The 23,247-nt window shown below is 53.0% G+C and overlaps 1 protein-coding gene and 1 long non-coding RNA gene across 2 annotated transcripts; one reads left to right on the top strand and one right to left on the bottom strand.

Moving 5' to 3' along the window:
• The first annotated feature begins 1,009 nt into the window (after positions 1–1,009).
• LOC120098609 (uncharacterized) lies at positions 1,010–2,649 on the top strand. The gene is made up of 2 exons (XR_005496986.2): positions 1,010–1,538; positions 2,174–2,649. It is a non-coding gene; the product is annotated as an uncharacterized LOC120098609 (long non-coding RNA).
• Positions 2,650–7,002: 4,353 nt separating this feature from the next.
• On the bottom strand, positions 7,003–22,868 carry Mlycd (malonyl-CoA decarboxylase). The gene is made up of 5 exons (NM_053477.2): positions 22,302–22,868; positions 15,412–15,524; positions 14,482–14,638; positions 10,209–10,358; positions 7,003–8,068 (listed from the first exon to the last, which is right to left on the bottom strand). The coding sequence occupies exons 1-5, from the start codon at positions 22,824–22,826 to the stop codon at positions 7,535–7,537; spliced, it is 1,479 nt and encodes a 492-aa protein (NP_445929.2). The 5' UTR covers positions 22,827–22,868; the 3' UTR covers positions 7,003–7,534.
• Positions 22,869–23,247: the final 379 nt, after the last annotated feature.

The following is a 23,247-nucleotide window of genomic DNA, read 5'->3' as shown; positions in this document are numbered from 1 at the left end:
GGAGGAAGAGGAGGCAGAGACTGAAGACGGGAGAGGGGGTGGAAGGAAGGGGTGGGGGAGAAAGGAAGAAAAGGCTGGAGAGGAGGAGGTGGGAAAGGGAAAAGGAGTTGGGGAGTGGAGAAGGATGGGATGTGGAAGGAGGGAAGAGGGAAGGAGGAAAGAGGAAGGGAGAGGAGGAAGGGAGAGGAGGAAGGGGTAATTAAACCAAAAGGAGGGGAAAGAAAAAGGGAGAGAGGGTGGAGAGAACAGGAGTGGGGGGGTGGGACAGGAGGGTGGGGGAGGTAAACTGGAAAGGGATAGAGAAGGGAGGAGCAGAGATGGGGAGGAGGGAGAAGATGGGGAAGGAGAAGAAGGGAGAGGAAAGGAAAGGGAAATAAGGAGGGGAGGTGGGAAGAGGGAGGAGACAGGATAGAGGCATGAGAGAGGAGAGAGGAGGGAGGGCATGGGGAAAAGGAGGGAGGGGGGAGGGTGTGGAAGAGGATCTGGGAGAGGAGGGAGGATGTGGGAGAGGAGAGGAGGGAGGATGTGGGAGAGGAGAGGAGGGAGGATGTGGGAGAGGAGCAGGGAGGAGGGAGGGTGTGAGGAGGAAGAGGAAGAAGGCAGGGTATGGGAGAGGAGGAGGGAATAGGGAGGGGGAGAAGAGGATGTGAGGGAGGAGGGAGGGTGTGGCAGAGGAGGTGGAAGACAGGGGTTGTAGAAGAGGAAGGAGGGTATGGAAGATGAGGTGGGAGAGGAGGAGGGAGGAGGGTAGGGAGGAGGGATGCAGTGATAGAAGAGGAAGGAGGAGGAGGGAGGGGATGGGAGAGGAGGAAAGAGGAGGAAAGCTGTGGGAGGAGGGAAAGGGAGGATGTGGGAGAGGAGGAGGGATTAGGGAAGGGGTGGGAGAAGAGGAGGAGAAATGAGGGTGGGTGTGGGAGGGGAGGAAGGAGGGTGTGGAAGAGGAAGAGGGAGAAGAGGATGTCGTAGAGGAGGGAAGGGGGAGGTTGTGAGAGTGGAGGAGGGAGGAGAGAGGGTATGGGAAAGAGGGAGGGTGTGGCAGAGGAGGAGGGAGGAACAGTATGTGAGAGAGGAGGGGGTAGGTTGTGGGAGAGGAGGAGGGAGGATGAGGGAGAGGTAGCAGGGGAAGATTTGGGAGAGGAAGAGGGAAAGGGAGAGTGTGGAATAGAAAGTGGGAGAGGAAAAAGGTAGGAAAGGAGGAGGGAGGGTATGGAGTTGGGAGGAGGGAGGGTGTGAGGAGCTGGGAGGAGGGAGGGCGAGTGAGAGGAGGTGGGAGGAGGAGGAGAAGGAGGAGGAGGAGGAGGAGGAAGAGGAAGAGGAAGAGCCCAAAGAGTGACTGGGGGTGGGGTGGGGTGGGAGCAGATGGGAGAGGAGGGAGGACTAGGTGGAGGGAGAAGAGTGGGGCATGGGAGGGCTCTGAGGAGGCTGTTAGTGGGGAACAGCTGGGAAGTGTTCTCAGAGGCTGGGGCTTGCAGCTTATTGCCCCTTGGCTGAGAGAGCCTCTCTCAAGGCTCTGCTTTCCTGCTCTGCTGAGGCTCTGGGTAAGTCTCAGGGTGAGGGGGGTGGGGACAGGTGTCAGCTGAGCACCTGGGTGTCACTGAGAGGTTCTTGTGGGTGCCCCAGGCAGCACAGGGAACAGGCTGCTGTATAGCTGCTGTGCCTAGCAGTGGCTTGGGAGGAAGACCATTTGTCAGTGTTTTCTGAGGTGCCTGGACTCCAGCTAGCAGGTGGAGGAGCCAGGGAGAGGAGGAGCCAGGGAGAGGAGAGGTGGTGACAGCCTGCAAGCTACCTACAGGGCTCCAGGGAAGGGGATTTGTAGAGTCGCCCACCCTGGCAGGCTGGGGGTTGCACTGGAGCCAAAGGACAGCCTGTGGCCTGCAGGACTCATGGAATCTTCTTTGGGAGGGGGACTCACCATGACTATCTACAGTGCGGCACAGGCAGGGACCCCAGGCTGCTGTGGTGACTGCCTCTAGGTTGACCTGGCACAGGCAGGCCTACTGCATGGCAGGAGAGTCTCCCAGGTGCTGCCACTGAGGCTTCCCCTAAGGACACCAGATTTGCAGTGGGCAAAGGACCTCGCTGGCTAGGAAGAGGAGCACAGTGGGAGGTAGGAGCACGGCACCTACATGCCAAGCCTGCTGACCCCTGGTGTTTAGGCTCCCAATCTTTTCAGCCTGGACAGGTGTAACTGCTCTCCAGGGATGCAGCTGTGAAAGAGGCGAGGACTCAGCTCACTCCAGAGCCGACGGAACTCAGAGAAGCAGAGTCGCCGGACCAAGCACTGCCCAAGAAGAGGGATGGGGACCAGGCGGTGCCGGGCTACGGTGGTCCTCCGGGTGCCATAAATGCTAAAATCACCCATCTCCTGTAATCCTGCATCTGTGCTCTCAAGAGTGAGATGGTTAAGTTCACCGCTTTGTGGAGCTGGCTGCGGATGGCTTCTGTGTGGTCCTCTGTCCCGGGAGAAGATAGAGCGCAGGCTGATGGGAAGGCTCAGCCGGTGAAGACACTCGCTTCCACACCTGTGGCCTGAGTGCAATCCTGGTGAGCTTCATGGTGGAAGCAGAGAACTGAGGCCATAAGGAGTCCTCTGACTGCTACATCTGTGCCTCGCACACTCTCCCAGTAACTAAAACTGTCATTAAAACCTTAAAAGGGGCTGGAGGGATGGCTCAGCGGTTAAGAGCACTGCCCGCTCTTCCAGAGGTCATGAGTTCAAATCCCAGCAACCACACGGTGGCTCACAACCATCTGTAATGGGATCGGATGCCCTCTTCTAGTGTGTCTGAAGACAGCGACGGTGTACCCACATACATAAAATAAATAAATCTTTAAAAAAAAGTTGTCATGTTTTTATAATTGCAGGAAACACTGATTTTCTTATCCGTGGGTTAGAAAAACTGGCAGGCTTTTTTCCTCTTCATCTGAATCCTGGCATCTAAGGACCGGCGTGGAGCACAGCACTAAGTAGCCTGTGTATGCTCTCTCCCTGGATACGTTACGACCTATAACTAGTTCTTCCACGAGGAAGATCAAGACTCAACCCATTGACTCCCGTGTCAACAAGTGTTACTTGGACATCCACCCCACGCAGCCCTAGGTGTCACATCACATATAGGATGGGAATATTAAACTGGATGACTCTGCTCTGGTGTGCACACCTTCTAGAAAAATGTATGTTACAGAGAATAAACAAACCTCTGTTGTATATGTTATTGACAGGCCAGCTGCAGCAGCTATGTTTTCTTGGAAGGCTTTCAGGCTAGCACAGGCCAGCCGGGATTTGTTCGTAGTACTCTTATTATACAAAAGCTAGTGTAGGTTTCAAAGGGCGAAGTTAAACGATTCAAGAACATTGACCGCAAGTTGGTAGAGGTCTGTCTTTGGCTAACGGACGTTAAAGAAGTAAAGCTAAAAGTTAATGTTTCTTCCTACAAATTTCTCCTGTAGGTGAGGTCGTGGCCCAGCTAGGATGTGTCAGAAAACGTGCACAGAACGCCAGGCAGCAGCAAGCGCGTCAGGGCTCACAGAGGGCTCAGCCAAGGCCCTGATTTCTACCCCTGGGACCCACATGGTAGGGGACAACTGACTTCCTCAAGTTGTCCTCTGACCTCCACATGAACACCATGGCATTTGAGCACCCCCCACGTGCATAAATAGAATAACAAAGGGCAAAGCGCATACACGTAAGCAAGTGGAAGATACGAACCGCTCTGAAAATTCTTGCTCCTGATTTATTAAAAACAAAAAGGACTCCCTGAAAAATGAATGCAACAGGACCCCATGGCAGAGTTCTAATGAAATACACTCTAGTCTCTCTCCGTCGAAACCACAAGGCTGCAAACCTGGGCCGGGCTGTGACGTATGCCCACGGGTTGCAAGATTCACAGATAGCAGACATGGCCTTGTCCGAAGGCTCCTTGGAGGCCAGTGTGAGATCTGCCTCAGATAAAGCTCGGGCACACGTCATCTGCAAGCCACACGGGTGGGACACCCTGCTCTGTTCTGTGTCTTCTGGGCTTCTGCCAAGGGTCCTGCTGGCCCTTGTATTTCCTCTTGAGCCCGCATAGGCTTCACTCCAAGCTCTTTCCACTCAGAAGCACTCAGAGGTCTGTCTGCCTCTGTTGGTGGCAAGAGCAACCTGCTGATGTCGTTAGCCTTTGTTTCACAAGCTTGACTGGCCTTGGGGGTGACGCTTCGTGTGCTTTCTAAGTGTGTACCTGCACTGCCCTGGTAGGTGTGCAGTGACGCATCACGTGTGCACGCGGAGGTCTGAAGTTGAAGAGCATCTTTCGCTACTGCCCTCCGCCCTATCTTTTGAGGTCTCTCTGGGCTTAGGCAGCTGACTGGTGAGCCACAGGGAATCCTGGGGTGTCTGCCTCCCCAGTGCTAGGGTTACAGGTTACATCACGCCTCATTTTTTTTTTTCTTTTTTTCCGGAGCTGGGGAACGAACCCAGAGCCTTGCGCTTGCTAGGCAAGCGCTCTACCACTCAGCTAAATCCCCAACCCCATGCCTCATTTTTATGTGGGCCGTGGGGATCCGAATTCAGGCCCTGGTGTCTCTAAGGCAAGCACTTTAGCCACTGACCACATTTGCTACCCCACCCCCACCCCTTTCTGCGAGAAAAAGCAACAAGAATTTATTAATGCCGTTTTCTATCACCTATTTCTCAGTCTTAGGTTATATTCAAGGACATGAAACACTTAATCCTCATGCTCACTGGTGACGTGAAAACTCTATGACCACCCAAGGCCGATGCCAGGAACCCGGCCACTTGTGTGCTTGGATTTGGGCCTGTGCGCCCGGCTCAGGCGGGAACATGCTGTTTAGTCAGCCTCAGTGAGATCCGTGGAGGGGAGAGGAGAGGGACCCTCTGAAACGGGTAGACAGCCACTGTTGGTGAAGCAGACCAGAGCTGGAAGAGCCAAGGAGCTTTGGAGCAGAGGGAGTGGTAGCTCCACGTCCCCAGCTCTGTATCCCCAGCTCTGTGAACCCTTAATCTCTGCTCTTCCACAGTTCTGCTGTCCCTGTCAGCTCCGCACCCCACCCAGCTCTGTGCCTCTCACTAGCTTGGTGTTCTAGGAACCTGGAGTTGGTCTGTGTGGGCCGATGTGGTTCTGGGTAGAGCCTTTTGCGCGCACCAGAGAAGCTCATAACTAAACCCCACTCTTAAGCACCCTTCGGGAAAGGCACGCGAACCGCAGCAGCGCCACCTGGTGGCGATGGGGAGGACCAGTTAGCCTGGGAAGGGGCCAGAGCGGTCCACAAAGGGTGCTGAGTTAATCCTAGCCCCTGCATTCCCACCAACCCTCATTTCGTTTAGATTCCTCAAAGCCCTGGATGGGGGGCATGCCAGAAACACCACTCCGGATGGAAGTGGCGTGCCGAGGTCACATTTTCCACCACAAGGTGTCCGGGGATGCGGGAAGTGGCCTAGAGCCCAAGAAGGGAAGTGTGATTACTGAGAAATCTCTTTCTTTTTACTTCCCTTTAGTATCAGCAAGAGCTTCCTGTGGTAAGCCTTATTAAGGACCAGAGCCGTACAGCTGCTGGAGGGTCCTCCAAGGTTAGGTTTTTAGGGCCATGGTGGGATGTGAACGGCCAGATGACCCCCAGTACCAAGAATACACATCAAAGGGAGGCTGAGGGTTGAGCAGTAACTGGAGTGCTGGTGGCAGATGAGGCCCAGGGTGGAAGTGCTCGAGGGACAGACACACTTTCAAGGGTGGTCAGCGAGCTGATGCCGAGTCAGGCCGCTTGAGGGTGTCCTGCAGAGCAGATGCTGAGAAGACGCCCCTGGCCCCTCCTCCCAGCTCCTCCCAAGAGCCCTTTGCAGCAGGAGCTGCTGTTTGCCTGAGCTTCTGAGTGCTACAGCTGCCTACCTGTGTGAGCTGAAGCTAACCCAAGAAAAGCCACAGTGTTACAGACTTAACAGGGCAGAGCAGCTGGACTTCCTGATTGTGGAGAGTTGGAATGTTGCAGATCAGAGACAAACTATCCTTGCCTTTACTCTGTCCGTAGCATTTTTAACACAGCTCCTGGGCTTGAGCTAGCAACCTTGTAGCTATTCAAACCTTTAAAACGTATTAGGAAATATCATTACATTTTCATTTCTTATTTCTTCTGTGTGTGCCCTGGCATGTGTGTGGAGGGCGGGGTACAGCGTGTGGGAGTGGATTCTATTATGTAGGTCCTGGACTCAGGTTCCGATAACCTTCGTGCCCATGAGTTGTCTCGCCCTAAAGTGCTAACAGACCACCAGCTCCCACGGATCCAACAGGCAAGAACGGCATCAGCGCCCAGACCACGTTCATCAGGTCTCCTGCAGTGCGGGGATGTGTTTGGCCAGTGCTCTGTGACTTAGCTCTGTAATAAGTTCACACACAGATACTGTCATGGTGGTGGTGCATTCACAGCAGCCTGAGGCCAGGTTCCTTGGGCCACAGACACTTACACTGGCTCAGGTATAAATAGTCTTTAATTTTCACCCTTTGAGGTGAAAGCTGTTTTCTGTTGACATTTCTACCTAGGCAAATGGTGTCCAGTCAACCTAGGGAGGCCACTCTGAGAAGGTCTAGAAGATGCTATCGGGGAAGACAAGGGGACAGCGCTGTGCCTGCTGATGTGTGACATGTATACACATGTGCGTGTGGAAATATGGAGGCATGCACGGACACACCTGACCCCAGTCACAATCGAACTTACCAAGACAACCCAAGTGCATCCAAGCCCTTCTCACAGCTGTGTCGACATGTGGAGACACACAGACACAGACACAGACACAGACAGACAGGCAGACACAGACACAGACACAGACACAGACACAGACACACACACACACACACACACACACCTCTCCTCCACTCCTTATCCTGCACTGTCCAAAGTGGGCTGGCTGGGGAACAAGACACCATGGACATTTCAGAGCTGAGCCTGAGCCTTGCCAGGACGCTAATCTTGAAGAAAAGTACACAGTGAAGTACAATTGAAAAAAAAGTGTACAGTGAACAATCATGTTTAATGTTTACAGAACAAATTTGTTCTTTACTGTTCAGTTCATTATGAACTGGGATCTCATTTAAACCCTACGAGCCTATTCTGGCCTCAAGTAGCAGCATCCCTGGGTTGCAGATCACACCCTGTGCACACCACAAGGTCTCCCTAGTCTGAGCTTAAGCTGTGGTAGCAGCCACGGCACAGACCTTAGCCCTCTCCCGAATAGAGGACATGACTGCCAGCTCTCTGTACTCTACAGGGTCTGTGCTCTGGGCTCCGTCCTGGGCGGCCTGTGGCTGCATCTGTAGAGCTTTCTGAAGGCACAGGCTGTGGGGCAGCAGCAAGGGCTTCTGGAGAAGCACAGTGACATCCTCAGGGCACGTGTACCCACCCCACCACCACCTCCAACCAGTGAGTCCGCCAGCACAGTGACAGCTGAGGTGTGGCCTCCTGAGTGGTTGCTGTGGTGAGCAGCGCTGGCCCATCAGAATACAGCCTCCTTTCTGAGCAGGGCCAAGCGCTGGGCAGGATGTCCCTAGAGTTTGCTGTTGCTCTGGAACTGGGCTACCAGGCTGAGGATCTGCTCGGAAGCTTTGATGTTCTTGGAGCCCAGGTAGGAGATGCTGTTGGGGCCGGTCTCCTCCAGGTAGTAACGGTAGTTGACCATGAGGCCGCACGAGCTGGTGAGGCCTTTGAGGCTGCTGTCAGCCATCCAGTTGATACGCCACATCACAGCCCCGTTCTGCAGGTGGAAGTTGGCCACTGGATTGAGGGCGTAGCCTCGGTGCTTCTCACCGTAAAGGTACCAGGCACACAGTCTCATCAGTGGCCCCTGCAGTGCCTGTGCCAGCTTCTCAGACTTCGCCCACTCACCACTGCTCAGGAGACCCTTGAGGCTCTCGTGAACAGGGTCGCCCGTGACCTCTGCGATTTCTTTGCACTCTGAGTCTGTGAACAGCTCGTTCCTCCCATACTCCTTTCCCTGCACATTCAGAAGGCCCAGCAGCCACTTGGTGAATCCGGGTATAGGTGACAGGCTGGAAAAGGCCCCCAGATGAGGAAACTCCTTCTGCACAGCGGGTAGGTGGAGGAGGGAAGGCAGAGAACACTTGGTCAGCAGGGTGGGACACATGGGAACACTCCCCACACAGCCTAGGCATGCTGCTGCAGGCAGCAGGGCCAGCTGATGGCATCATTGTACATTCTTTCAAACCACATTCATGAGGACTCTGGTGAGTGTCAAGGCCAGGAGGCATCTTGCCTAGAACCATGGAATCTCCAGCCACACCACTGCCGTGACAGTGAGACAGAGGTTGGCAGTGGGCAGCTTGCTTATAGCCGGAGAGCCAGGCTCTGATGCTTGCTTCATACACAGATGCCCAGTGACTCATGACTGTTCAGCTATCTCAGCGGTGGCAGAGGGGACATCAGGGCCAGACAAAATTGTGTTACCACAGGGCACAGCTTAATCACGGCTGTACAAGTTACACAGGGATCTCACAGAATGTCTTCAAGCACGCGCACTCCCTGGCTATAAACATAGTAAGCCTACTATGGGGAAATCCCACTGCCGTGAGGACACAGCTGAGTCCACATCTCACAGTGCCTTTGGTCTTTCTTTGTGGCTCTTCCACAGCTGAGGCACGTTTTCCATCCTGTAGTGAGTTTGTGCTGTACATGTGCTACTCCCCATCTAACGTCACAGACCAGTACAGGAAAATTGGCCAGTGGTTCCCATGCTCTCCTCACTGGCACTGGGGCTCGAGTGTGCTGCCTGGAAACCCTGGGGACTGAGCCTTGGTGCAGAAGGGGCTGGGCTGCTGCCAGCCTTCAGTGAGGGCACCCGGACGGGCTTTCTGGCTCACAAATGAGTCCAGGAAGTGGCCACAGGTGACTTCCGGGTCAAGCTTCTAGCTCTGTTCATGAAGGTCTTGGATGGATCACCTAGAACCCTAGATCCTGTTCTCTGACTTCCTTGTCTTGTGCCCCCTCTCCCTGCAGCACAGGAAAGAGAAGGGGTGTGTGCTTCACTCTCTCTGGGGGACAGAGTTGCAGCGGTGATAAGGCAGACTCCCAGAATACCAAGTTCTCTAAGTCTGGTTCCCGCCAGGCCTGTTGGCACATGCCTGTCATCACTGCCACTTAGGAGCTGAGACCCGAGGGTTGGAGGTTCAAAATAAAACACTAAAATGGGTGGGACGGGGACAGGGGACTGTGGACATGGCTCAAGGACAGGTTGCTTGTCTCACGTGATCAAACCCAATTCCTAGCGTGAGCCAGTGCAGCTCGAGCATGGGAGCTTTCCGCTGCTGTGAGGTCGAATTTGCCGCCGTGCACTGTTCCTGAGCACACAGGGCTGGCACAGAGCTGCCCTCGGCAGCCCAGGGTTGACCCTTCCCGGTGGCCACCTGCTCCACATGAGGTAAACTGCAGCACTCCCGTCTCCCGTCTTAGGACGCCATGTGTCTTAGGACATGGCATGTGTCTGTGGCGTCTGATAGGAGTGGCCCCACATGCTCCTGTGTTTGAATTCGTGGCCCACAGAGGGTGGCACTGTTAGGAGGTGCGGCCTTGTTGGAGGAAGCGTGTCACTGTGTCACTGTGGATCAAGAGCTAGACTATCTGAGTTCTTCTCTAGTACTGTACCTGCCTGCACTCCACCATGACAATAATGGACTAAACCCTGAACTCTATGCCAGCCTCAAGTAAACATTTTCCTTTATTAGAGTTGCTGTGGTCACTGTGTCTTCTCCTACAGCAACGAGACCCTAAGATCCTAACTAGTATCTCTCCCAGGCAGCAGAGAAAAGGGGACCAGACCAACACAGGCCAATGCATTTATCTTTACGCTGCCTGGTCTAACCTGGAAACTCCCCTTCCAAGGCCTTGAAGGAGGGAGGGTCTGGCATAGCGTGATGGGGCGGACGCTCAACTGTACTACATAGACTGAAGTGCAGAGAGTGATGGGCGGCCATGCTGACAGATGTGCCCAGATGTGTGTAACGAGGAGTGTACGGCAAAACCCAGGCACAGTCTCTGCACACACACATCCTCCTGACATCCCTGCCCGCACTGTACAGCCAGCAGGATGCTGTGCCTCCCTCCACACCTGCTCTTCCGGGTCCTGGCCTGGCCACTCTGCCTCCCCCTTCCTTCCGATCCCTCCTTCTGCATCCTGTGTGGGGCTGGGGCTGTTCCAGCATGCTCACCTGCAGCTCCTTGACCACTCGCTTTATGAGGAAGGTGCCGAGCTCCACGCCCTGCAGGCCCTGCTGGGTCAGGCTGATGGAGTAGAAGACAGCAGCAGCGATCCGGTTCTTCTCCTCTGTTTCAGACGGAGGGCACTCTTTCACAATGCTCTGCAAACACCGACGGCCACATCAGAAAGGCTCGTGTGCACTGCTCACACTGAGGGCCACCCGGCCACACTCACAGGACAAGACCCATGGCACCAAAGCACTGCAGGAGAATTTGGTCCCTGCTCCCACTCTCTGGTGGCCTAGGTTCAGGCCATCTGTTTTGAAAGTGGAGGTGAGTACCACACTCCCTGCCTGCCACTGGGAGACGGCAGCTGTGTCCCACTGCAGCGCCTCCAGTCTTTGCAGGCACCATGGTGACACGCTGCTTTGTGTGCACTGAGCCTATGTTAAGGATAATAATGGCTACATGGGATTCCTTTAATTTTCTTAAAGAAAGAGTCCGGGCCCCTGCCCTCTGCCATCCATCTCTCTGCTCAGTTTGCACTTCTGTTCCAGGAAGCCACAGGCAGTCCGTATACATTTTCTTTCTCGAAATGTACCCTTTAAAGGATTTCTATGCATCTCTTTAGCCTCATGTGGCACCCTTATTTCCTAATGAAAACACATTCACAGACACCTACCCAAGGCAAGCTAAGCAATGGCTTCTGCTGTGAGTCTCAGTGGCACCAACTTTCTTAACTCCTAGTTTTTACTAAGTGTATGGTGGCTTTTTTTTTTTTTGTTTGTTTGTTTGTTTGTTTGAGGCAGGGTTTCTCCACCCTGCCCTGGAACTCTGTCTGAGGTCAGACTGGACTTGAACTCAGAGCTCTGCCTGCCTCAGTGTCACGAATGCTGGAATTAAGGGAGCTTGATGCCACTGCCCATGTCACTGCAGTGCTTTAAGCTGCAGACCATTTCATGCCACTAGACTGCTGGGGACAGCATACCATGACATAGATGGTGTCTGGGACCTGAGAGGGAGGAGTCACATCTTTCCAGGGGACCCACCATTAGAAACAAGGAACTACCCACAGCAGGCCTGGATGGAGACATCTCAAAAGCCTGCAGGCAGTTCGCTTGTAGAAATGTTGTTCCCATTCTCTCAACCTTAGCCCTGGACAATAGCTGCATAGATTTCATTTGTGTGCGACTGTTTTTCAGTTGGCCTCGGTGTATATAATTATTCTATTATATCTGACCTTTCTATTTCTTTCTCCTTTTGTTCTGGTGAATTCTGTGAAACTAGATGTTCCTTGATGTAATAATTCTTAAACAATTAAAAATGGAGGCATAGGGGCCCAGGTGCATGCTGTGTGTTCTCATCTTGGAAACAATGCAATTGTTAGATTCGGTTTAATGTTAGACTTGCAAAGAAAGTTTAAAGAGATTGCTGGAAAATGAGACAGAGCCATGTACTGCTAGAATTTCCTAGAACTATGAAAATTATTAGTCTAAGACACAATCATGGACTAAGGGAGCACAAACATGGATACTTTAATTTAGAAAGGAAAAAGCTATTGAGTCACTGTGTGCAATGTGTAGAAGCAGAAGCCAGAGGAACTGCCGAGTTATGGGTTAACTTGAATTTGTCTGGCCACTGCCTGGCAGCTTTGCCCATGTCAGTTATCATTAGAGCTTCACAGGAAAATGCACGTAGCTGACCTCGGAGCTCTGAGCTCTGAAGCTCTGAAGTATAAATAAGTCTAGGGCTGGAGAGACGGCTCAGTGGTTAAGAGCACTGGCTGCTCTTCCAGAGGTCCTGAGTTCAATTCCCAGCAACCACATGGTGGCTCACAGCCATCTGTAACGGGATCTGATGCCCTCTTCTGGTGTGTCTGAAGACAGCGACAGTGTACTTATATATAATAAATAAATAAACCTTAAAAAATAAATGAGTCAAACGTTAAAGTTTAAATAATGATAAGTTTATAATTACTATTTTGGCCATGGGCCTGGAAATAGGGGAAGCTTAGAACTTGGAGAACAACTAAATGCTTAATTCTTTGTGAGCTGTGGGCATTCTTATGGATTTGATCTGGTAATGATTATGCATGTCGTTTTTTTTCTTCCTGCTTTTTGGACTATTAATAAAAGACTGGGGCAAGTTAGAGACAAGGAGAGAGGAGAGAGTGTATGGTGTGTATGTGTGAGTAGAACGCATGTGAGGTGTGTGTGAAGTGTGTGTGAGCGGAAGGAGAGCACATGGAGTGTGTGAGTGAGAGAAAGGGAGCGAGTGAGAGAACACAACCTCTAGCCTGAGGAGAGAGTGAAAGTGTACAGTCTCAAGCTGAGGGGGGGGGGATACAACCTCAAGCCTGGAGACTTGTCTGTACCTGAGAAAGTTGTCTTTGTGTGCTTCTTTAGTGCCTTCCGTGAGACCCAGCTCCTGTGTGGAGGCGGGACGCCAACACTGGACTAGCAGGTGATACTTGGTGCTGAAGCAGGCACAGTGTGACTGGGATTAACAGACAGGTCTACACCACCTGAGTGCCTGCCAGCCTATGATCCCTGGAGCAGGGCTGCTCAGCCCCCACCCCTGACAGTGCCTTCCACCGCACTGTGCTTTCTGCTCTGCAGTCATGGGCAAGAGCCTCAGCCCTGTCTAGTGAGACCTACGGTAATAAGGTGTCTCTCTCTCTCTCTCTCTCTCTCTCTCTCTCTCTCTCTCACACACACACACACACACACACACACACACACACACACACACGCGCGCGCGCGCTTCTGGAGCCTGGAGTCCAATCCTCCAGAAATCAAGGTTGGCCTTCCATGCAAAACGTAAACCCACAGCGACCTTTCGGTACATAGGCTGTGCAGGTCAAGGGTTCCTGGAGCTACCCTCTGAAGGCCATGTCTACACGGCTGTTGCCTTCCACTTATACACACGAGCCGCACGCATATGCATTTGGGTTCTCAGGGCTAGAAGTACCCTCGAGAGCCAAGTTTTCAGATAAAAAGGAATACATTCTGCACTTTAACACACATGCCAAGCTGCCCCGAGAAGCACCAACAACACTGGTCCCTATGCCAGCTCGGAGGCCTGCTGACTCCTTCACACACAACAGCTTAGAAGGACTTTGTCTCTGTCTATCAAGAATAAGTGTCCATCTGCCTGATGCCCATCCTCTGAGCTCCTCAAATGGGAAGCCGAGGCCAGGGAGCCTGTCTCACAACGCCTCCTCCTCATTTGCCTGTGTGATGCACAACCAGACCGCCACGCCCTCCCCACTTCTGGCACTGAGCAAATCTCTCTCTAGGAACCTCTCTCCCTTCACCTGCCTGTAGGTCATGTAGTGTAGCCACTGACCCACTGTCCCAGTGTCACGTGCTTGTCCATACCTTCCTGCCGGAAGCCTGCAGAGGACCAGCTTCCACAGGAAGGGGCAGGTCAAATCCTCACAGCTTCGGCTCCTTGTCAGCTCCCAGTTTGCAGCAGTAGCACGCAGAATCAAGTCCACTGAGGCTGCCAAGCTGCCTCTCACATGCCAGAGCAAACGCGCCCTGCCTCCCTCTTCCATCACAAAGGCTCCTTCCTGTTTATAGACCTCAGCTCTTCTCAGCTCAAAATCACCAGGCAGGTGAGTGCTGATCCTTGGCCTGATCTTTAACTATACACCAGGAGATTTTACCTACCCAGTCACAATATCCATGAGACTTTAAAGCGGACTCTCTTTCTTTTTTTTTTCTTTTTCTTTTTTTCAGAGCTGGGGATCGAACCCAGGGCCTTGTGCTTGCTAGGCAAGTGCTCTACGGCTGAGCTAAATCCCCAACCCCTAAAGCGGACTCTCTTAAGAAGGGATAAAACTACACTAAAAAACATAAACCACCAATTAAAATACACTTATAAGTTGCACGTGATTGCTTAGAACTTTAATCCCAGCACTTGGGAGGCAGAAGCAGGCAGATCTCTGAGTTCAGAGCTAGCCTGGTCTATGCAATGAGTTCCAGGGCAGCCAGGGCTAAATAATGTGACCTATTTGAAAACAAAACAAAACAAAACAAAACACACACACACACACACCCCAAAAACAGGCGCACTGGGTCAGAAGCCTCAATGGGTTAAACGCTTGCTGCCAAGCCTGGTGACCTAAATTCAATCCGTGGGACCCACGTAGTAGGAGAGACTCTGATCCCACAAGCTGCCCTCTGCCCTCACTGTTCCATATATAGGTACGCATGCACGCATATACGCACATCACAATGACAGGCCCAGTTTTGTCCTGAAAGGACCACTCATAAGTACCTGGATGTTGTTGGAAATGTCACCGGTCAGAGCCACATGCAGAACAACCAGGGGGTCCCCGGGGGTGGAGCAGTGGGAGAAGAAGTAACACCTCCGGTATGGCCCCACACGCCGCTTCATGTCCATCCAGTTTTTCACAGGGTGCACAGCCTCACACCTGAGTGAGCAGAGGTCAGAGCGATGCAGGACTGCAACTGCCGCGTGCTCGGCCCTATCTACTCATGTTAGCGACATCTGCTTGTGTGAGACAGCATTCTGCCTTAGTCCTGGCTCGTCTGAGGCTATAACCTAGGCTGATCTTCAACTTTAGATGATCCTCCTGCCTCAGCCTTCCAAATACTGGGATCACAAGGGTGTGCTGCCCAGCTCAACACCTGCTTTCAGAGGACTTTGTGGGGCTCTCAGTGTACCTATGTGTCAGTTTCTTGTAAGCCTCCCGAATGTCTAGTCACTGAACGGTGTCTTATATCTGCTTTGGGTTCCTACAGTTTATAAGCAGACCCGTGCTGTGAACACTGGTCTACAGTGGCTATAGTTTCCAGCCTCATCCCTCAACTCCCACTGCCAACGTGGGTAAGAACAGACGCTAGCAAGGTTTCCATCACAGGATGCCTTCCAGCCTTAGACTCCATGGGCCGGGATGGGATGTGGGCAGCATGTTCTGACTATGCTGAGAGCACTTACAACTGGGTGAGAGAGCACTGGCCACTCACGCCAACGCTCGCTCTAATTAGTCCCTACAGTTTTGGTGATGGGGCCATTGGCTTTAAGTAACGGGATGTAAGACCTTGGGTAACTAACAAACTGGTTAGGGTCTTCCTGGAGTGCACCCCAATCTCTACCCTTCCTGTAAAAATAGCCCAGCACCCACATGTTGTGTTCGAGTATCAGGTGGTACAAAGCTGTGCTGGCGACGGCTGCAATACTCACTCGCTGATCTTCTGAAGCACCTCACAGGGCGAGTGCCAGGTGACCCGCTCCAGGTTCAGGAAGCCAGAGGAGAACCACTCGGACAGCATGCTTTTTAGCACTCCGTTCATTTCCTAGGCAAGAGAGAGGAAGGCAGGCCTCAGAGAAGCAGGTGCCCACCCAGTAGTTCATCTACCCACTCAAGGACACACGCTTCTGTACCCCCATGTCCACACTTCCAGCTAGGCTCACGGCTGTAGAGTCAAGCCAGTACTGCACACAGATGGCCATGTACCTGCCTTCCGGCCAACAAGCTCTAAGCACAGCAGCCCTGAAATGGCGTTGGGAGCCTTAAATGACACCGGGGACATGGCTTTTGCTGACCCTTTTCTCTTGTCTCTCCCACTGTGGGGTGAGTTACTAGGATGGATGGCTTTGGAGCAGACACTTTGGGCCAGGTGATGTCTGTGAGGGTTTTCAGGGCATAGCAGTAAGCTCCCAGTCCAGGACAGCAGTCCACCCTGGGGCTGCTGCTTCCTCCCAGACTTTGCCCTGAAGTGCCTGACTTCTTGTTACACAGGCCTCTGTACTTTGGGTCTATTACTCACAGGTGAACTCTACTCTGACAGACGGAAGGGTAAACATCCTGGGGCACCTGGCACCAAGGTGACCTTTCCTAAACCCTGTAAAGTTCAATACACACGTGACCTACATCTATGAAGATTAGTTTTATCAGAATTAGAAAAACTTTACAGTGCATCTTAACTCTGGATAAAAGATGAAAAGTCTCCCATTTAGGTGGCCTAGGCAGCAGCTGCAGGCAAGGGGTGGGCAGCGGCTCTAAAGAAAAGCCTTTACATAGATGTGACATTCATATTCATGCAGTTAAGTACCAGGACACAGAGGAGGCATGGTGTCGCCCTGTGTGGCTTCACTGGGTGGACAGTACAAACCCTGGACCAAGGGACCCGGCTTAGTGTGAGAAGGGTGATTTGAATGGCAGGGCTGCCTGCAGCTCTCAGACTCCTGGGAGAGTGCAAACAGCTGGGAGTGACTGCATGCAGGCAGCATGAGAACTCTCAGAGCTGTTCCGGACACAAGGCAAGGCTGGAGAAGTGATGGGTGGAAGCTGGGCAGGCTTTATCTTAGACTCTCAATCTCATTTCCCTACTCAGAGAAGGTTCTGCAGGGCAAGGTCCACCTGAGTCAAAGCACTGATACCCAGGAGGAAAGAGAAGGTGTTGAGAATGGTGATTGCTAACAGGAGGCTAGCACACAGGACAAGTTTGTGTTTGTTTGTTAAATGAAACCTCATGTCTGGCTGAGAGATGGTTCCATAGGTAAAGCCCCTCCCGCACACAAGTACGAGGACCTGAGTGGATCTCCAGAACCTGAGTGGGAGCTGGACACGTAGCCTGTGTGCCTGCAGTCATAGCACTCCTAAGGAGAGGTAGGAGGTGGGGTCAAGATGGTACCTGGAACCCGCAGGCCTGCAGCACCACAGTAGTGAACAACAGGCATAACTTAAGCAAGTTGGAAGCCAAGATACCCACGGTTGTGCTGCCCTCTGATGGAGTACGCATTTGCCCTCACAACACTTACATAATGATCTTTTTAAAGGTTGGCTCTGGCAGTGGTACACACCTTTGATGCTGTACCCAGGATAGAGGCAGCTTGGTCTCTGTCAGTTTGAGGCCAGCCTGGTCTACAGAGTGAGGCCCTGTCTCCAAACCAAGAAGTCCTCACATACTCTGACTATGATGGTTCTTCATGGGCCTGAGATCCTCTCAATTTTTAAAGCATAAGCTAAGAATCACTAACTCTAGCCCTAGTTAAAATGCGAACACATCCCCAGTCTCCGGGCCTTGTGGATCTGCTCCTGTGCTCCTCGCTGTGGGGCTAGAACGGGCTGGCTGAGCAGGTGCGATGAGCTACATTTGACACTCACGGCAGGAAAAGGCCAGGAACCCTGCTCCATTGATGCCGCCTCCTCTCTGGAAGTCTCTTCTATTTTGGGCTGCTGACAGCTGCGACATGTGATGTTGGACAGCAGAGTAGGGAATGTGGGCTAAAGGTGAGAAGTCTAGTTCTATGACAGCTGTTCCGGTGGGAAGTGACCACAGCAAGTGGCCAGGTCACCAGGTCACAGACAGTAAGAAACAAAGTCTTTTGCCTTTTCTGTTCACTAAAACAGAAGTTCTGAGCCACACCATAGCAAAAGCTGAGGGGCCTGTGTGCCCCCAGCCTTCCTCCTGTGCCTGTTAGGTGCATTCAACCCCGGTGCTCACGGAGGCTGCTCTTTCGTAGCGGAGAGCATCTTCTGAGATGCTTGGCTCTCGAGCGGCCTCTTTGGGGTTCCCTTTGCCTTGCATGAAGCCCAGAGCTAGGAGGGAGGTGAAGTTACTGCCAGGGAAGAAGGGCAAGCCACAGAGTACCTGTCTAGCCCCATGGGGCCATGGGGCTGGGGAGGAGGGCTTGTCGTACTGGAAATCTGCCCCTATCAGAAACAAAACCACCACCACCACCACCCCACCCCCTTCGGTCTAACACAGAAACGCACAAAACTAACTACAACTTATTACAACACAGAACTACTGTCGCACTCAGGAGGGTCTCCACTGCCTAACAGGTGAGAGGCTAAGTACCAAGCATGGTGGCTGTGTGGGGAGGTGGGCAGTCTTCCTTCTCCAGCTCTCCTGCTGGCAGGGGTGAATCCTATGCCCAAGCTGCCTGTCCAGATTCCTTCTGCGGTTCTAACCGCCAACTTCGGTCTGGTGCCTGCCAAGTGCTAACCACTTCTTCGCTGCATTTTTACCTAAGAAATGTAATTGCTAACCACAAGGGCTGTTGCAAGTGTGTGGAGGAAGCCCTAAAGCCTGCCAACTCCACCCAACAGACACAACCTGAGGCAGGGGCCACCGTGCAGGGGAGGAGCAGAACCTGGCTATGGGGGTCTGTTGAGGACTCAGCTCCTGCTAGGAGTCCCTGTTTGGCTCCCTCGTCACAGAAGGGCACATGAGAGATGAAACTACATGCAGGAGCCCAAGCCCAATTGATGGCTCAGATTGGAACTGGTGCCTCTTTAAGCCCAAAGCCCTCAGTGGCCATCTCCAGAAAGATCACCGAGCCAAGCACAGCAAAGAGTCTTTGAACTTAGGGTTTTGTTTTTTGTTTTTTTAACAGTCCTGTGTACTTACTGCCCCTGGCATGGCAGCATTGCTCTTAGGATTTTATATCAGTCACCACACTGGGTAACCTATTCATGCTCTCTTTTCTATGGGATGCCATTTTGGTGTTTGAAACAAGGTCTTGTGTAGCCCAGGCTGGCTTCTTACTATGTAGCTGACCTGGGGCTTCTCTGTGATCAGCATCAGCTAACAGCTCACCTCAAGGGTACAGCCCAAGAATCCCATGGAGTTAAGGAACTTAGTAAAAGTCATCTCAACCACACCACGGCAGACATGGCTAGACAGACTTATCTCCTCACGCAGAGCTTCCTCTACTATGTCCTGGGAAACACATGGAATCAGCATGTGTTTGGGGGCTGCCATTCGCCCACTTATTCTAAAGTGATGGCACCATCCAGGGTTCAACACACAGAGGTATGAACCCACATGATGGGAGACCTCAGGAGCAAGCTCGGAAACCAGAAAATACAAAGGTCACATTGGGGTCAGGCCAGCTGCACACCTGTCAACCGGCAGCTCTGAGATCTGGGGACACTGAGCAGTGGGCGGGTTCCTGTCCTACTTAGCTTCAGTCGTCAACCTGACACACTTTGGAAGAGGGAAACTCCACGGACGGCCCGTGGAAGGCATTTTCTGGACTGATAACTGAGGGCCCAGCCCACTGTGGTTGGTGCTACCTCTCGGCAGCTTGGGCCTGGGCAGTATTAGCAAAGGTAGTTGAGCAAAGCAGAGAGTAGTGTCCCTCCGTGGTCTCTGCTTCAGTTCCTGGCTCTAGGATCCTGCCATGGCTTCCCTCCATGATGAGCTATGATCTACAAGCCAAACGAACACTTTTCTCTGTAAGCTGACTGGTCAGAATGTTCTGTCACAGCAAAGGAAAGCAAACTGGGATGCTCCCTAAGAAAACGAGGCATTTGAGGAGGCCCTGGGAGTGAGGCAGTGGTGGCGCACACCTTTGATTCCAGCACTAGGGAGGCAGAGGCAGGCGGATCTCTGAGTTTCAGGCCAGACTGGCTTACAGAGCGAGTTCCAGGATAGCCAGGGCTACACAGAGAAACCCTGTCTCAAACAAGCAAGCAAGCAAACAAGCAAGCCCTAGGGGTCCACACAGCCAGTTCTCAAGCCCTGTGAGCAAAACTGGTAGTTCTGTCCTCACCCGAGCGGCCTTATGAACACGGGCACCTGCATGCTAAACTCACAGTGGTACCTGCTGGGGATGCTGATGATGGGGAGTCTGTGCCTGTACAGGGCAGAGGAAACTGGGGTGGGGGTGTGTGTGTATCTCATACTCAGGTTTGCTGTGATCCTAAAACTGCTCTAAACACCGCCTGCCTTTTAAAGGGGAGTGCGCAGGGCTGAGGAGACAGCCCAGTAATCTTTCCTGGGTTTGATCAGCGCACTAGTGATTTAAAACTGGTGGGGGTGGCGGGGGGAAAGAGGGTGTCAGGGAGATGGTTCAAAGGTTAAGAGCGCTGTCTGGTCTTGCAGAGGAACTGGGTTTGGGTCCCAGCATCCACAGGGCGGCTCTCAACTGGCTGCAATTCCAGTTCCAGGGATCTGATGCCCTCTTCTGGCCTTTGCAGGCACTGTATGCATGTGTACATGGGCAAGCAGAGCACTGGCAACATAATCTTTAAAATAAAGGCCAATATAGTGGTTCCCGGTTCACTGGCACCGGGAAGGTGGAACAGGAATATTTCTGGGGCTTACTGAGCAGTCTACCTAACTGGTGAGTTCCAAGTCTCAGTGAGAGACCCTGCCTCAAAAAAAAAAAAAAAGTGCACAGCTTCTGAGCATGATACTCAAGGTTGACCTCTGCCCTCCACACACACGAGCATATACATGTATATATCCAGACTTCAGCTCTTCTGGTGATAGGTAACAATTCCAAATCCTGACTGACAAATGCTAGGGACAGAACTAAGACCTCTATTCTCAAAACGGCTGATGAATGTTATAAAATCATGTGAGCAAACACATTGACTGGCTTGACTTCGCACAGTTAAACATGGCAGTTAGCCTAGGATCGGGGTAGAGACACACACAAGGCCTCCACCGTCTGCCTCGTGTGGAAGGGCAATGGTCAGGCTGTGGCTAGTCCTTCTTTGCAGACAATTCTATTTAAGCATCACTCATGACTCCGGGCCAGGAATAGGCAGTGTCTTTCTCCCTTACATGGGGGGGCTGCCAGGCTAACAGGCAAGGGAACTTGTGTGCATAACGTCTAGGCATGACTTGCTTCTGATTGCCAGATGCAAGCTCCTCACCAAAGTCAGACTCTGTGTTCCAGTGTTAGAGACCATGATGAACCACCCAGAACTCTGGCTGGAAAAGGAACTTCCAGAATCAAAGAATCTGCAACTGGATGGGGCATTAGAAGCTATCCAAGAGCTGCTGGTTTTGCTTTGTGGCTGGTCGTGAGCCTTTTAGGACCTCCCTGACCTCTTTTCTAGTTCTGAAACCTGGGGGTCAAGCACGGAGCAGTCTGACCTCAAAAACATCTGCCTCTCTGGAGCCTGTCTCCAGGACTCGGGTATCCTTTTACCAAGCAGGAGATTTAGGGCAAGGTTCCAGTTTTCAATGAACCGGCTGAATAGTTGTGGGGACATTTCGGAAACCACAGAGCACGGAGTACAAAGGAGCAGCTACTCAGACATCAGCAGAGCCTGGAAGGAGGTGTCACAGAACCACCCAATAAACTCCTCAGGTTTCCCAATCGGGGACTTATATGGATGAAGCTTACAGCTCCGGGTAACACTTAGCCTTAGAAATGAACTAGCTATCTTGAAAAAGCTGGTCATATGCAGTGTTGTCTGTTGTTCATATTAATCCCAAGGCTAAGCAACCAAAATGGGAAGAAAGTCGGTAAACCCTCACATAGAATGGTGGAGGGCTGCGCAAAGGAACCTGGTTGGGGGATGTATATCTGAGGTCTTGAACACCTCAGCATGCTATGTCCTTCACTGATACGTGTCTGCCAAAAGGACGGAATGGAAGTAGAAAACGGTCATGTCTGTTTTGGAGTTCTCAAGCAGGTTAGGACATAATCACACCACCGAGTTTGAAAAAGGAGACAAAGATTTGACTACTGGGGACTTCTGAAGTGGTGGTATCATTGTGCACAAACCCGGGGTCAGGTGAGTGTGTTCCCCTTTATCGAATATTAATGGCTGGCAGCAATGTGAGACAACCTTTCGGGTCACAGTTCTGTAAACCTCCGTTATCTACACACGACATGATCTCGGGGAGTGAGCCGCTGACTGTGACTAGCACAAGTGCTTAAATGTAAACTTAGAGTTTACACTGAGTTTAGGGGCGGGTTTGGGATCAAATCTCCTGTCCAGAGTCAGACCGCAGAACGAGGGCTGGAGGCTTTAGAGACCCAGACGGTGGTGACCTTGACTTCTGGCCATGTTTGTGCATTTCGTGTAACCGGTTAGGGCAATGCAGCGCTCGCGGGTGGTGCCCAAACTTTGCCCAACACCATGTTCCATCCCTTGTGCAATTACAGCGCAATTAAAACTAGAGCCATCTTGGAGTAAGCGCAATGGGTGCTACACCTGACAGTTACCCCGAGGATAGTGCTACATACCACGCAGCAAGCATTGTGTGCCTGAGGCCGGTGAGGTGGGGCTGGAGGGCTGCAGGGGCTTAGATAAAGGCCTGGGAAGCGGGAAGGGGCAGGGCCCTGGGGCAGTGGCGGTGGCCCGGGGTGGGCCTTACCCGGACGTGCGGCCCTTCCACCAGCTTGAGGGCCTGCGCCTCCAACAGATCGGCCCGCAGCTGTACCAGGAAGCGCACGCCGCCGTCCAGCTTACTGATGTGGTGGAAGAGGCCACGGTATCGCGGCACGAGGGCATAGCGTAGCCGGTCCTCTGCCTGCAGCAGCACGGCCGCCTCGCGCGACTGCTGGCGCAGCTGCAGCACTCCGGCGCTCTGCTCCGCTACCTGGCCGTGATCCACGCCGAAGCCCTGAGCCAGGCGGCCGAGCAGCTCGGCGCGCTGGGCCGCCTCGGCCAGGCCGCCGTAAAAGCTCACGAAGTCCGCGCACTGCCCCTCGGCCGGGGCCGGCGTCTTCTCGCGCAGCTCGTAGGCCGGCGTGGGTGGCACGGCTCGCCGTAGCAGCTCGTCCATGGCGCTAGCCGTGAGCCCGCTGCACAGCCTAGGTCCCCGAGGCCCCGGAGGCCGCGGCGGGTACCGCAGTGGGAGCAGGCGCCGAGCCCTCAAGCTTGGCCCCAAGCCTCTCATGACAACCCGAAACAGCTGCTAACGGGAGAAGCCACCGGAGAGCGGCCCCAGCTGCACTTCCGCTTTCGGCTTCCGGTACCTCTCCGGCCCATTGGTCGAGGCGGGACAACGGACGAGGGCATCGGCCAATCGGAGGGCGGAACTGCGGGCGGGGGGCGAGGCGGCTTTCTCAGGATGGAGGCCAAGTGCAGCCAAAGGTTCCGAGAGCCCCGTATCCTTGGGGCACCTGACTCGCCCTCTTGGCCTGCATCCTGACACCTGTTCTGAGAGTCACTTGCTCAGCCTCTTGCCTATTTTCCCACTACGCACGCGCTTCTCTTGATCTGAGTGCTTGACATCTCAGCTTTTCCCAGGACCGTGCCGTGTACGCGGCCTCCTGGGCTGTGGTTCGGATCTAGTGTAGGCGAGGAGCTGAGAACTT

Source organism: Rattus norvegicus, chromosome 19, assembly GCF_036323735.1.
Source record: "Rattus norvegicus strain BN/NHsdMcwi chromosome 19, GRCr8, whole genome shotgun sequence".
Lineage (NCBI taxonomy): Eukaryota > Metazoa > Chordata > Mammalia > Rodentia > Muridae > Rattus > Rattus norvegicus.
Note: the sequence above shows the minus strand (reverse complement) of the source record. Positions and strands in the feature narration are given on the sequence as shown.

Bases quoted from the DNA above. Each gene is read 5' to 3' on its own strand.
- Mlycd (NM_053477.2), bottom strand. From the start codon at position 22,826: ATGAGAGGCTTGGGGCCAAGCTTGAGGGCTCGGCGCCTGCTCCCACTG. The intron at 10,359-14,481 runs GTACTTATGAGT...CGGTGTTTGCAG, and splicing joins ACATTTCCAACAACATCCAG to AGCATTGTGAAAGAGTGCCC. The intron at 8,069-10,208 runs GTGAGCATGCTG...CCCGCTGTGCAG, and splicing joins GAGTGGTCAAGGAGCTGCAG to AAGGAGTTTCCTCATCTGGG.